The sequence below is a fragment of the Pectinophora gossypiella genome, chromosome 16 (genome assembly GCF_024362695.1).
Source record: "Pectinophora gossypiella chromosome 16, ilPecGoss1.1, whole genome shotgun sequence".
Taxonomy (NCBI): Eukaryota; Metazoa; Arthropoda; class Insecta; order Lepidoptera; family Gelechiidae; genus Pectinophora; species Pectinophora gossypiella.
In genome coordinates this window covers 8,402,196-8,418,345 of record NC_065419.1, presented here as the reverse complement: position 1 = coordinate 8,418,345, position 16,150 = coordinate 8,402,196, and the positions used below count along the sequence as shown (strand labels likewise).

The following is a 16,150-nucleotide window of genomic DNA, read 5'->3' as shown; positions in this document are numbered from 1 at the left end:
GGACTGGTGATGATGATAAAAGAAACAATATTTTTGTGCCACGAAAGTAGAAAAAAACACAATCAATTCACTCCGATGATATTCAAACCAGACCTCTTGTCAAACTGTTTGTTTATTTCATGTTGTAGCGAATTTGTTCAACTCTTTACCGTCATTTTGCAGCCAGGAGCGAAGTGTGGAGGTTGCGCGAGTCGCATCATCTGCCTGAAAGGTGATCGCGGCTACCTGCAGGGCTGCACGCTCAAGGAGCCGTACTGCAACGGGGGCAAATGCTCCATCAACCCTACAGCCATCTGCTTCTACAACTCTACTGAATCAGACCTTTAAGTCAAACTTAGATAATATCTAGAAAGGTAGGTATTTTTAGCTCCATAGGTCGTAACTCTAAAGCGGTAATTTTAGAGGACAAGCAAAAGAGGATCTTTTCAATCATATGTATGTTCAGATGTTATGTACAACTTGAAAAAATTCGTTGGTCGTAAAAGTTGCAGTTTTCATCGTATAGATTAACGACCTACATACGTATAGCCGATATACAGATACGTTATAGAGGTACATAAATATATAAATCCCACTGCTGGACACACGCCTCTTCTCGGCCAACCTGTGGGAGTACTGAGACTGCATTCAAAGTTTTTTTGCGAAATTGTTGGTTACGACCTTAGTAGCGGAAACGGTCGCATAATACTCCAAATCACTTGCGAATGATGAGAGTATTCCAAAAAAATTAAGTAGGAAACTTATCAAAATATAATTATAATTATAACTTAAATATTTGTTTGTGTATCTCAATGTCAACTGTTTTGTTTCAGATTGAACAAGAACAACAAATAATGAAATTGTTTTTTGTTTGCGATTTGCAATAAATTTATATTAAATGCATGTTAATTTTGTGTTTATTTTTGTCAATCAATTAAAACCCTATTGCGGTGTTCAGAAAATTTGAAATATCATATAAACGTGGTCTTTAGCGGAAAATCCCCACGGTTGGTTAGGGTAGTTTTTCTGCCCTACGTAACCCATTTGTCGATAACGTACATGGTTCATTTTGTAAACGAGTGACGGGACTGATATTAGAAAACTGTTTGCCTTCTGCGTCCCTCACGCATTATTTTCACAACACACATTTATTCTTACGTGAACCGTGGCACGTAATATATACCTCTACACATACGCACACACATAGTTACATTTCTCTGCAATACATCTACCATTCAACCATTCTTGATATTAGTGCCCATAGTCATCTAGTGACAGCTCATTTGTGAAATCTGATAAGTGGTTTAAAAGTTAAGAGGATACAGAACAAACGTTTATACATAACGGTCAAACACATAATCCTCCTTTTTGCTGTGCCGTAGTCGGGTAAAAATATGTATTAGGTATATTTACCACGACATGATAAAAAATTGTCGCCCGTTTCACCACTGCGACAACAGCATGGAATTTTCCAAGTGTTTCTTTTAGTTCAGTTATTAACTAAAAGAAGTTATTAACTAGTACTTCAGTTATTTTCAGAAATAAAACAAGAATATTGGCACTGTGTCTTTATTTACAGTAATCACGACATTTATATTGATTACGTAACTATAACCTGTAACTAGGTAAGTATATCATTTAAAAATACTTCAAGTACCTCATATTAAATAGAGAATATTATTTCTAGAAAACATTTATTCAAAATTATTATCATTATCATGGTCACGTACGTTTTCCATTATTGTCCTAACAATTCAAATGATCGTTTCATTTAAAACATAGCTAATATATATTATATAATTTGATAGAATACATTGATCCTTTCATATTAAAGCTCACTAAAATAGTTCCAATGCAATATTTTAGAAATTTCGAACGATTTATTTGTCAAACACAGCTAACGCTAGTCAATAAAGAGACTTTAGTAAAACTTCATTAGACATTTTGAATACGAAATCAATAAATATATAAGGTATCACAATTTTCGCATATATATAGGTAGATATTTTGAGCGGTAGAATTTTAATTTGCTTCAGCAGCAAAACTAGTTAAGGATATAAAGAGTATATAGTTATAATTTTAGAATATACCTATACTTAGTATTTGCGATTGACAACAAAATATTTAAAGTAGATATCAATGTCTGTTATAAACTGGCCAAAGTCGTTTTTATAAAAATGAGATCGATTAAACTCGTAGTATATTATATTAACCTATATTATAACGTACTAAGATAAATTATCGTAAAGTCACAACATTTAACATCGATATAAGAATTGTTATGTTTTTCTGATTATTGTCTATTTGCTATGTTATCGGTGTTCCCCGCTTCTAAACTAAATAAAATAGAGTCATCAAGTAAAGCCATTGGTCATCGTAGTAGGTACATTTGATTGGACGAGGAGATTGTGAGTAAAGCGCAAATGTGGTGACGTCACTTAGAGTGGAGCCCCGTCGTATCCGGTGTGGCGGGCGCTGAGCTGCCGGGCGTCTCCCAGCGGACACCGGCACAGCTACTGATTCTTACGCCGGCTCGGCAGGCTGCTGTTGCGGTACGTTTTCCGCAGCAAAATGTTATCCACAGCCGGAATCAACAGATACCGCTTGCCGGACGTGTGGTACGGGACCTTTAGCGAGCGAAAGTAATAGAACTTAGGAATCTCTTTGGTGTTCGATTGCCAACGGTTTTTGGCGATTGCTTCGATATAGTTGGGGGGTGGCAGGGGGGGTGACGGCATCGGCGGGGCGGCGGCGGGGAGGTCGTTGTTCAGCGGTCGGTGGAGGATCCGTCCGGTCGGGTGCGAGTGAGGAGATACTGCCGCCGGCGGTATGTCGGTGTCGTCTGGATCGACTGCTGACTCAGCTTCGGCACTAGCGATATATTCCCTGCGAACAACCACGGAACACGCTACAGAAGATGACACGAACAAGTATCTGATAGATGTGTTTCATGAACTATACGCGGCATATAATATGTACACAACATACTATTGCACTTCTATACGTTTTTTCTTTAATATCAAGTAACCCTATATGTGCAGGAAATTAAACCGTAACGCGCCTGCGTTCCGGAATATGAAAACTAAAGTCTTTGCTTACACAAAGACCCGTATTGCAGGAAAATATTGCAGGTACTACGCAAACATTAATGTCTGTTTAAACAGAGGTGCGCTATACAAGAAGAGAGAGGCAACACGTAAACGTTTTCACATGCGAAACAAAAGCGTCGTATCGCTGCTCGCTCGCCGCTCAACATCCGGAGACACAATAATATCACCGCACATTTTACTCTGGCGAAATGTGCCAAGGTAGGTAATATTATTACTTACGTGAAAACCACCCACGGATCGCGCGCCAATATAGCACGGATTTACATCAAAGCTAAATTGCAGCCTTCTACTAAAACCTAAATGTATGTGAAATATGGAAAGTGCTTACCTAATTCCGAAATTCTCGTCAGAGGAATGCTTCCTGTAAAACGAAATTAATGTTAGCTAATATTATACTCAACGCAAAATTTTAGAACACAATGAATCACGGAAGCGGTTTACAGTAATTTTCAAACATTCACTTTTTATAAATCTAAACGGTTTGCCTCTAAAACGCAACACAGTGAACATCCTTACTATACACATAAGTAATACAATTTTGTCTAATTTTCGAACTCCTGTACAAACAAAAACCTTACTAACAACTCTAAACTATTCCATTCTCCAACCATGCGACATCGATACCTATTACAGGTGTCTATCTATTACAAGTAAACTGCTAATTAATCTCAAAGGATTTTGTTAACTTTGTCAACATTTATTTATTAAAATTAATTTTGGCCATAAACTAACACTTATAACGGAGCATTTCCACTAACATCAATCATGCCTCTATCCTCCCAACACTATGTGCACTTCTACCTCAGAAGCACTAAAGCACGTGAGGATTTTTACTACTCATCTAAAATTTTACACAGATTCACATCCAAGGCCTTTACAGCGGAATATTACAAGACCTGTACATTTCCTGACTAGGCAACATCAGTCTGGCCCTTCCAGATCTACTATATCGTCCTCCGCCAAACCTAAACGAAGGTAGTAAACCTAAGCGGGCTAGCGATCCAATATGACGCTTCTCAAACGCCTCAAAGAAGTCGCTATCTTCATCTGTAACATTGTCAGAAACACAAAGAAAATCAACTAAGTTACAAATGACACTCGTTAAGTACAGAAAATGACAACTTACCCACAGACCGCTTGTCTTCATTCGCGTTGTCAGTGTTCTCAGGCTCGTGGATGTCATTGCGGTCGATGACGTCTGGCATTGACATAATGTATCTCTTGGCCCTGGAGTTCGGTTCCGCGTACATCGGTCTGTAGAGGCCATGGGCTGGTAAGCCCATGGAGCCCCTCTTAAAATACCAGTTATTTTCAATGACATTGCCATAGTCATGAGATAAAGGATCGTCCACCACGCTCCGCTTGTAGACTTGGGATAGTGGAGGAAACATGTCTGGGTTTATAGATTGTTGCAAGTCGTACAGCTCATTGTAGTCAAATGGTCCGTCGATCTCTGATAGTGGTGGAATCGGGTTCTGATAGAAGGGGTAATAATATTCATCTCCACCAATTTCATCCCTCTTGTGAATCATACCGCTACGGGCCAAGGATTGTATGTTTCGTTTGTCATTCTGTTGGTTGTACTGGCCCCTGCCACCGCGGTACCCATCCCTAGCCAGAGCTTGGATATTTCTCTTTGCAACGGCGTAGCTTCGCATTCGTGCTATAGATGCTATGTGCCTTTTCTCATGGGACTCGTCCTCATCTTGCTCTTGCTTGTCAGTTTCATCGTATGGCGACCTGAACGTCGGTAGCTGTCCGTTCTTAGCAAGAGTTGAGATGCTCCGCTTGAAACTGTTCGGCCCACTCTTCAAGTACCCGTCTCTGGCCAAAGCTGCTATATTTCGTCGGGAGAATGTCGGCCATGGATTGGACGTATCGGCAGGGAGGCTTACCACCTTGTGAGAAACATGGAAATCGCATTAAACTCCTAACCTAAATATCTCAAACATAAAAGGAGATGAAAACTCGTAAATTAAAGAGGCGGCGAACTGAGTAAACATTAAGCACCGGCTGTCATTCACAATAATGAATATATATTATGTTAAAGAGACGAAACTTTTCACAGCTCAGTTGATTTACAAGTTAGAATAAATGAAGAGTTAAATTCAGAGTTGACTAACTTCTGCTCAAAGGATCGTGTACTCGTGCTTCTCATTATTCTTGACCTTTGATTGTTGCAAACTCTGCTTAGTAATATCTTGGTCACGAAATATCCTATACTGTTTCGTTGAAACCTACAAAGTAACTGTGGTACTGTAGAGTTTCAATAAGTTTCAAGGCAAAGTCGTTTACGCCCATAAGGGCATTATCCCATTGTGCTTCAAATCCGTTTTTCACTTGACTGACGCTCTTTATTTCTACCAGTACGGGGAGAAAAGGTCAGCTAACTATTATTATTTTAGAGGTCAATTTGGTATTGCGTAAATGAGTGCACATAATAGAAATTTCTCTCTTTGTATGTTTGAAATATCGCTCTTAGTATGTTTACAATACGAGTACGTGGCTGACGTTAGACTGTTTTGTTTGGAAATATTGAAGTTTACTTGTATTATGCTTAATTGTATTGTAAATTTAATTTCTAGTTATACTCTTGTGTTCTTTGCAAATAAGTACATAATATATTATTGATTTCTTTTTTAAGTGAAACGCGGTGTGATTCGGAGAAAACATAATGTACCTGGTCGCAATAATAATTATGTATTTATTATTTTCCTTGAACCAACTTATCTACCTACTATCTACTTGAAACTATGATAAACTAAGTATTTGGAAACAACCTAATTTAGGGCGAATTTTCATTAAAACCATGTAGAGCGAAGTAATTATAATGATTATAATTTGTTGTGCCTAACCATTAAACTTAATTTTAAAACCCATTAATAAAACAAGGAATCTTCATGAAAATAATAAATAATTGATCGATAAACAATAATTATTTTCTCTGCAGAAAAAAACTAATAGTCGAAAATAAAAAACGCATAGGTACGTATAGGTAAACACCAAAACATTGTTCAACTGTCGTACTGAAATTTCACATTACGTGTAATCGAAGAATACTTAGAAATTAATAACTGAAAAATATTCTATGAAATAGTAGTATCACTCACCTGTTCAATATAGGTAGAGAATGCCATAACAACTGCTATCAGCAGAAAACAACTGCGATGCTTGCCCTCATTAATCCGTGCCGTGTTCCCCTTCATCTGTATAAAATAAAAAATATACCTTATAAACCCTCCTTTGCCTATAAAATACTATAAATAAATATGTACTTTTGAAATGTTGTTGTTACTGTGCACAATTGAACACAAAAATATTCAAAAGCCATTTTATGTAATTAAAAAATATAATTTTATTTTCTTCGTAAGTAAATGGCATATTATATTTATTTTTCGTGTCCAAGGCCAGTAAGAAATACTGTATAAGTTTAAGAAAGTTTTTATTATGCTTGCATTGTGAAGCATAATAAAATCTTTTTATAAATCTGTAACTTTTTTAACAATATTTTCGAGTGAGTATTTTCGTTTACGCGACCAACTAACCGCAGACTGATTTCAGTCGGTAAAATGATTCGTTATTATTATTAACCTTTTTTAACTGGCGTCGGAAATTAATTTTAAAATGCCGAGAAGTAATTTAAAATCGTTCAAATATTTTATTTTATGTTATATTATATTGACAGAAAGAGTAATATAACAAATACAACATATTTTGATCCTTTTAATTAAAATTGTATAGGTACAGACCTACAGATCTGCTATTCAAAGCTTATATTATACAAAAAAGCTGTTCAATGGTAAAATTTATTATTAAAAAATATATTTATTAAATTAAATAAGTTTGCCATCGAAATTATTGTAACAACTTATTGAGCACGCTTCACTATAAAAAGCTTTTCTCGCGGACATAAACGGGTTTTACCATTTTATTCTACACGGTGTTGAGCAATTAAATAACAGTCGACTTATTACTTAGCCCACGGCACGAGAGTAGTCTCGCGACCGCTAGATTCTGCGTGGAATCGTTATGACTTGTCAATTGGTTCCATTAAAATCCTTAGGCTTCTAACGTGGCGTAGGCTATTTTTTAAACCTGGGATTAGTCTTCGTTTTGTAATAAGATGGTAGCTACGTATTTAAGCAATGTTGCTTGCTGAAATCTATTCATTACACAAATTTATTGATTAAACCATTTGGCGCCGAAAGACTTCCTCTTACAGTATTTTCATTGTCGGATAAATAACAAATATGTTACAAATACCGTTTGCAAGCACGAATAAGAGTGTCGCTAAAAGAATATTAAATGGACAAATTCAATTACATGGAGCATGGTTTGCACCTGAACCATCTGAGCATAAAGCGAAGATAATAACTCCCTTGTTTTGACGGCGCTTGTGATGGAGGTTTGATATACTGCGCGTGCAGAAGATTATCGGGGAAAATACAAAGTTTATAGTAGTACCATACTTAATAATTTTATGTAGGTAAGTAGGTAGATCTTGATCCGCTTGCTCGATAAAATTGTAAAGTCTACAGTTTGTGAAATAAAATGCAGTAGAACAGCGTGCTGGGAAATGTTCTAATTCGATTATGCCGATTTTTCTTTTATCGTGTGGGTTGTGATGTAGATTATCAACCTGAACAGCCCTGGTGTCAAGGTTATTAAGTTATTATTGTTAGGTTAGGTAGTTAGGATTATTATTGAGCGGCGTAGTAACCCGGACCAACGGCTTAATGTGCCTTCCGAAGCCCAGATCATCATATTTTCGGACGATCAGGTGATCAGCCAGCAGTGTCCTAACCAAACTAGAGATCACAAAGAGATTTTAGTGATGTGTCTCCACCGGGACTTGAACTCGGGACCATTGGATCGTGAGCCCCACGCTCAATCACTGGACCATAAAAGCCGTTAATAATCCGATTTATAATTAAGGGGAGGTATGTGTTGAATTGGTTACTTTGAACCCTCACAACGATAAACGTAAATAAATGATCCAGATCATCGAATTCAAATAAATCCGGAAATCGAAAGCAAAACTTTATGTACTTAAGTATAAATTGTTTTTCGACAAATAAGTACCTAAGTCCATATTTTTTAATTAAAATCAAACCGCACTTCCCTTTACACAGAGTTATCTTTCAATTTCGAATGAATACCAAAAAAAGATTAAAACAAAAGAATGGAACATTAATTTAAAATCTCTCTTTTGTCCAGTCATGACTGTGATGAAACGAGAAAGTCGGAAATGAGATGGAAATATGGGGCGAGTGACACACGTCCTATTCCAAAAGCAGGGACAGAGGACAGAACATTCCTCTAAGAAACCATTATCCTAGACGTCACTCATACGGTAAGAGCTATTTTTCTATGGTAGAGTGAAATTATATTGACATTATATACATACGTAAGTATATACATAATGTATATGTTACGGCTAATACCCGAAGTGCGGCTACACCTAGTTTTAGCCGGTTAGAACTAGGTGTAGCCACTTATTCTTGGTTAAACCTAGTACGAGCCGATTGTTTTCGGGTAAAACTAGGACTGGCCTTCATCCTGCCGGCTACAACTAGGTCCAGCCATTCCCTGTGGTTTTAGAAGTTACGCTAACTTTTTCCCTTACATCCACAGTGACAATGATAAAAATATAAGGGATTGACGTGTCACCTTATGTTACTTTATTGTCAATTGCCATAATCGTTGGCAACTTGGCTAACTAATTTCGATCTCTTCTTAGTACAGTCATGAACAATATAATGTACCCACTTTAGGCCTCTGTCGCACTAATATATTTGACATTTAGTGAGACATACAGTTCAATTTGTCAAAAAAGTTAATGTGACAATGTTACCAAAGTGTATACATATTAATGCTCGTGACCGTACACCTACTGGGATACCAAGGCGGAGTTCGGTAGATAGGGTTAAGAGTCGTCAGAAACCAATTTCAACTGTTTAGGTTGCGTCATACGTTACCATCATATTCCGGCCAAGTAGTTAATGCCATTAGCGGCAAATAAACAAAAAAAAAAAAAAACAAAAAAAAACGCATTACCATCGACCCTTTAAATCAATTCGCTATATGAATAGTTGAAGGGTTACTCAACTCTTCAAAAGATTGCAATAAGTACCTACTTATTAGGAATCTATTTTATTATCCTTCTAATCCCTAACGAAACAACTACGACACACACCTAGACTCCTTATTTCTAAATACTTAATTACATCTTTTGCACTATTTTGTCTCGCAGTATTCGCAACAAGTACCGGTTTATCCGTACATTCGTGTTTAAATAACCTGAACTCTCAACTCCTGAAACTGCATAATTTTGCGTATTATTGACACTTCATTAATTGTAAGTCCGACTGAGCTTTTGCAGTATAATTAAATTGTATTGGATTGAAATCCAAAACACAAAGATATGTTTAATGTGAAAGCACAAAGTTTGTGTCTCCATTATGTTTGCAAGCACAATGAGCTAAAAATAAACCTGATTATAATCGACAGTAACCTTTTTGCCCAATTTGATGTTTGATTTTTCCTTATAAAACCTGGCTTAATACATGGTGGGTTTAGCAGATGCCTTTATTACTTACTTCATTCCTTAGAAAAAAATACAGATTCAATACAATACACTGTACTGGAAAAAACACACATCTTCTTTTGACATCATTTATTTAAAGTTAGACAGCATTTTGCTACTGAACTTAGGTGAACTGAACTTAGATTGAAAATACAGGGACACCGTAACGAAAACTTTGAGGGATAATTCACACCATGATTCTGAGTTTATATCAAGCGAAATTTTCCGTCGCAAAAGTATGGAACTGAAAATAATTTTAAAAAACTCTAAAATTTTCAAGAATTTTGCGACGGAAAATTCCACTTAATTATTAACTTAGAATCATGGTCTATATCATCCCCCTCAGTATTCGTTACGATGTCACTAACACCCTGTACTTATAGCCATACTATGGTTGGTTAAAGGGAGGCCTATGCCCAGCAGTGGCAGTATGGTATTAATAGGCTGTTTATGTTTATGTATGATTAATGATTCTTATCATTAGACCCGACCATCAAATTATAAGACCCGGGTTCAAGTTATGTGAATAATTTAGAAAGTAAGCTATTTTTACGTGGAGCCTGTTCTGGGTTCCCCACTAACACGTAGTGGAGCAATTGATGAGAGGACGCCAATCCATAATAAAAATAAAATTGCTGGATAACATTTTCGTTTCATGACACTAAAACAAGTAGCCAACTCAAACAATTCACATAAAACCGCAGAGGTTTTAATATCATAAAACGTGTAAGAAGAAGAAAGAACAAAGAATTTAGTAGCCATAAACTAAGACTTTCACAACTTTCAATATCAGTTAAGATCGCAGCTGAGACCAGCCTGGATCGTGTCAAACGCACTCAAATCTTTTAGTAAAAAAAAAAACAATAAGAAGATGCAATTATAGCTAGCTAGATTACTGTGTGAGTTACTAAAATAAACATTTTTATTTATTTTACTTATTTATTTATTTATAGGTAGTAGATGTAAAGTAAATTAGGTAAGTAAGTGTAATTCAACTTTCTAAGGCCTCCGTAGTCCAGTGGTTAACCTTTAAGCTCACGATCCGAAGGTCCCGGGTTCGAATCCCGGTGGGGACAAATCACAAAAATCACTTTGTGATCCCTAGTTTGGTTAGGACATTACAGGCTGATCACCTGAAAGTAAGATGATCCGTGCTTCGGAAGGCACGTTAAGCCGTTGGTCTCGGTTACTACTTACTGATATAAGTGAGTAATCGTTACATGAGCCATGTCAGGGGCCTTTGGCGGTTCAATAATATCCCTATATGTATATCCACTTCATATCCCACACGATAAGGAGAAAGGAGAAGTGTAATTCATATTTTGTAGGATATTTAGCTTCTATGCTGAACGAAACAATATACTCTTTGTGAGTTTCCCTAAGCACAGGTGAGTGCTCTAAAATCAAAAAGCCGTATCGCCGTTTAAAATGGTCGAGCCAACTGTGTTAGTGAAAAATTAATAAGTAACTCATTGGTGCAAGTCTGGTACCGAGATTCGAACCGGCGCTCACCGTTTGAGAAGCAAGCCGGTGTACCACAGGACCACAGTGACTTTTTTTACTAGTATACTTAGTTGCCTTTCATTCAAAATTGTTCAATGGTTGAAAAACCGTTCGCAAGACGCGCGCGCTGGTGCTATTCAAGCGTAATCCCGCGTAAAAGGACTTGTTCTACCGTTTCTTATCCTTCTTATTCTTATTTAGCCTATACGATCCCACCTTCGAGCGTTTACCTTCTCAAAATTCGCTAATATAAAACTCGCCTCACTGAACTGCGTTGTTTTAGAAGAATAATCGATGTTTTCGTACCCCGCCGGCTGAGGACGAGCACACTGCAACGGAAGACCAGGTACTGGACTTTTCTTTTACCTTTCCTTATTATTTCTTTGTTTCAAACAGCCTGGAGGTCCAGGTTCGATTATCGATTGTCGAAATCACTTGTGAGACTGTCCTTTGTTTGGTAAGGACATTGCAGGCTCGAAAATGTAAGATGATTCTGTAGTTCGTAGGGCACGTTAATCTCGGCTATTAGCCGTATAACACCACCGCAGTTGAGCAACGTGGTGGAGTATACTCCATACCCCTCCGGTTGATTGAGGGGAATCCTATGACCAGCAGTGGGACATACGAGTATAAACAGGGTGTAAGTGATATCGTAACGAATACTGAGGGGGTGATTCAGAACATGATTCTGTGTTGATATGAAGTGGAATTTCTTGTCTCTCTGTATAGGCTATTTATGTTTTTCTTCATTCCACATCCGAAACATTTTGTATTATTTCACCCCCCGGCGTGATTCGACATACCTACCAAACAAATTTTGTCATTCCGCAACTTATACAGTATGTTTTTCTCTCCCACAACCATTTATGCATCGTATTCCCATTCAAAAATACACAGCATCGCGCCTGTATCCCCGAAGGGGTAGGCAGAATTGTATAGTATGTACACCCACATACCGCCAGCTATATTTTTATGTCCTATGTAATAGGAGCGAACATATTGGCATTAACCGGGCACAAATCATGAAACCACGTGATATCATTTTTTTTAATAAACATGAACACATAAATCGAATTAGTGGTATAGACCCCGACCCGGGTTCGATACCGTGACTCTAAGATGCAAGTAACCCGTTCTCCGAACAGGCTATTATGGATGCCCATTCAAAATTTAGTATAATAAGTAAATACCTATATAATTTGCATACGATTCCTATTTACTATAACAATCGCCTGTCTACGAGAGCAATAAAACTAATTTAACTTCTCGATCTGATAACTCTGATACCGTCTTTCCGCGCCTGAATCGACCTCGGAGTAAAATACCCTCTGGCTTTGTTAATATCGGAAGTGATGGCAGTGATGGCTCAGGACAGAAACTTGAATTGAGTTAGAAATAAATAATCTTTAGAAACGAATAAAACATTAACTAACATTATGCACATGAAAGTAATGAAAACACCTAAGAATTTAATTTGTTGCTAAGCGTTTTAAAAGCGCATTATATTCATTTTAATAACTTTAAACTTTATAAAATTTGTCCGTTACTTTCTTTATATAAAATAGTCACTATTGCTCTACGGCAGGTATTACAAGATGATTATGCGTTTGAAAACATGAATATCTATTGAATTTACTAATATATTTTTTAAATATTTTGCGAAAAGAATACACGTAAAATAGAAAAAAGAATCTTTACGATTGACCTACGACACCTGCTACGTCGTAGCACTTAGCTACGAACATTTGAAATTATTTTATTCGGCTACAAAATTCGTACAGTACGGTAATAATGTTTAAAAAATTTACTACGCCTTTTATTAAACACTTTGATAGTTAAAAAAGTTTATGTGACGTATGTTTTTAACAGCAACAATTTTTCCGAAGTCACATTTTCCAGAACTAGTTACTAGTAAAAAAACAAACTTCACAAAACAAGTCTACTTACGTTTATCCACTTTAATCCACAGCCACTGCACTTTAGAAACTTTTTAAAAGTTTATTTCAAGTTTGGGAGACGAGCGTTTTGCGTTCGCCTGCGTTCGTGTGGCAGGAATGGTGGGCCCTAGTGCCGACGCGGCTTTTATACTATCGCGGGAGTTGGGAGATACGCGCAAGCGTCCTACTTACAAGGGAGGAGCTAAACTCAACTGCACTTTACTTGATAGCGTTTAAGGTTATAGGGCAAGGTTTAAAGTAAGTAGATAAAACCTTAACTAACCCCTTTGAAACAGCACTGTTTCACATAGTTTCGTAATTAACCACTGGGAATATAAAAAAGATGGGTACAGATAGGCATCTATTTTTTTGTTAGCTGATAGATACAATCCATTATTATGTATCTGTTTATACGTTATATTTATATTCTTCTCATATGTTTTTATCAAATAGAAACCGAAAACCTATTCAAAAGTATGGTCTGACATTTACATCGCCTACAGACTATGGAACCTGCGACCTTAGAACTCAAGGCCCCTGCAACAATACAAGCTTCAAAATGGTTGTTTGAGTTTATTTACCAAATGTAACTCTACAAGTGCAGAACACAAAGTTGCACGTATACCTACTATACGGTACGGTACAATCAGTAATGAGTCGTTCCCGGGAATATTCGCAAAGTAGGAATGTTCCCGTTGTAAAAACTCTTTAATAGTAATAAAAAATCTCTTTAACAGCCAGTGTCCTGGTTGCTTTTTTTTTCAAATTTTTCTTTCTTGTACTCTGGTTTTATCTGCCTAAACCGTAGTCGTTACATGAGCCATGTCAGGGGTCTTTGGCGGCTCAATAATAACCCTGACACCAGGGTTGATGAGATTGGTAATTCACCTTACAACCCACAAGACAGAAGATCTGCCTAAAGGTTAGGTAATAAAGCTCTTTTTATATAAGTTTTGCGCTTTTTATTGCCAGGAACGTTCCCAAAGTGGCACGTTCCCAAACAACACATCACTGGGTATGTGTTACGGTGCTACATATACGGTCACGAGCATTTATATGTATACACTTTGGTACCATGTCACATTAACTTTTTTGACAAATTGAACTGTAAGTCTCACTAAATGTCAAATATGTTAGTGCGACAGAGTCCTAAAGTGGGTACATTGTATTGCTCATGACTGTACATACGGACTATCATGCAAGGAGATCCCTACTTATCACATAAGAAAGCTAAAAACGTTAGTATGGTCAGCTTTTTATCAAAAAAATACTTTTTTATGGAGTATCTTATGAGAAGTAATGATAAAATTGCAACAACAAATAAAATGAAATATACATTGTCGGTAAAGTGGCCATGGAATTTTGTATATATGTCGTTATGCAATAAAGTAGGTATTATTGATTGATTAAATTTGAGAAGCAGTAAAGCTATCGTAGTTATCTGTTTGCAGGAGTAGTAGTAAAAGAGAGCGGAGTTGAATCGGCGACAGCGGTTCTCATATAAAATACGCGTTAGACCCTTTCCAACCTCTTTCTTCTATTTCGTGCGTTCTACTATAAAATAAGTATGTTTTAAATGCATATTTCTGTTTTACAACACTGCGTTCAAAAACGGGAATCGCTGATGTGGGACGAGAAGCCGCCAAACTCAAATGGGATTGGGCCGGACATGTTTGTCTCATGCACCCTGAGCGGTGGGCACGTATCGTCACGCATTGGGTGCCTCATGACGGGTACAGGCGTCGTGGCAGACCTCGGAAGAGATGGCGTGATGACTTGGACGCATGCCGGAGGGACTGGCCGGAATACGCACAGGACCGCAAAAAATGGAAAGAGGAAGGGGAGGCCTTTACCCAGCAGTGGGATCTTGTAGGCTAGATTAGATTACATTTCTGTTTTAAGTTTCATACCCCGAACACAAATAACAACGTGAGTTGTAATAATTTTAGTTTCACCCACGCATAATAGCCTATTAGTAACTACTTATTTGCGTAAACTGCATGTACTTACGTAGTTAACTTGATTTCGCCGAAGGAAGCGTACGGTATCGGATATGCGGAAATTTAATATTCGTTGCCCTTTGGTGTAAAGTGTCAGATGACACCGTCTCGTGGTAAATCAGTGCTGATAAGCCGCTTTGGGGCTGCGGCTCCAATGACCGTCATCGGGTGATTTAAACGACACAGTCCAGCCGTAATTGCTGGAACTTTCCTCATATTGCGGCTGAACTATCAAATATACTTTTCCAGAGTGTATAGGTAACTGTGTATAGTGTGGTCCTCGAAGTTATTTATCATTGTGTGGCTTGATACCTATATCATAGAATAAGGAATAATACTACGTTGCCTATATGTTTGTTATAACTACCTGCTTTGTGAACGTCGCAAAATGCGGATAAATCAAGTAGGTACTAATTATTTAGTAACGTAGAAATTCCATGTTATATTGATGAATTAAATAAAAATAAAGATTTAAATTGAATAAAATAAAAATGTGAAGCTGGATTAATATATTAATTCAATTCAAAAAGTACATTCACTTTGATTATGTAGTTCAAATTGAAATCTAGTAATCCTAAAACCTAATTGTAGCTAGGTACTCCTTTAACGCGTTGCGTGACGTGACGTTTAATAATCTTATACTTAGGGGACTTTTTTTCATATATCAACATACTTGTAGAAATGTATTCACACTCTTCAGGGTGTTTGGCGGCTTAATAATAACCCTGATACCCGAGTTGATGAAGTCGGTCATTGACCTCACACACAGAGCAACAACCTCACAACACATCCCACGCGACGGAAGTGTATGATCTAACAAACAGCTACGTGCGAAAGTTGTGACGCTGTAAATCCTTTCGAATATAACTACAACAGCTGTTAAATTGGCCGTTTCTAATTAACTTGGCAGGCCACGCTTTATAGGTTTACCCCGAGGTTGAACTTTGTCACAAATGTCAACCAATTTAGGTTTATTTTCTACAAGTGATAATTTCAGGTTTTAATGAAGGGACAGATGCTGCAGAAAAATACAAC

At 37.2% G+C, this 16,150-nt stretch overlaps 1 protein-coding gene across 1 annotated transcript; it reads right to left on the bottom strand.

Moving 5' to 3' along the window:
- Window positions 1-1,714: 1,714 nt before the first annotated feature.
- On the bottom strand, window positions 1,715-13,224 carry LOC126373940 (neuropeptide-like precursor 1). Its single transcript, XM_050020299.1, has 5 exons — window positions 13,126-13,224; window positions 6,200-6,295; window positions 4,216-4,987; window positions 3,418-3,450; window positions 1,715-2,865 (listed from the first exon to the last, which is right to left on the bottom strand). The coding sequence occupies exons 2-5, from the start codon at window positions 6,293-6,295 to the stop codon at window positions 2,747-2,749; spliced, it is 1,020 nt and encodes a 339-aa protein (XP_049876256.1). The 5' UTR covers window positions 13,126-13,224; the 3' UTR covers window positions 1,715-2,746.
- Window positions 13,225-16,150: the final 2,926 nt, after the last annotated feature.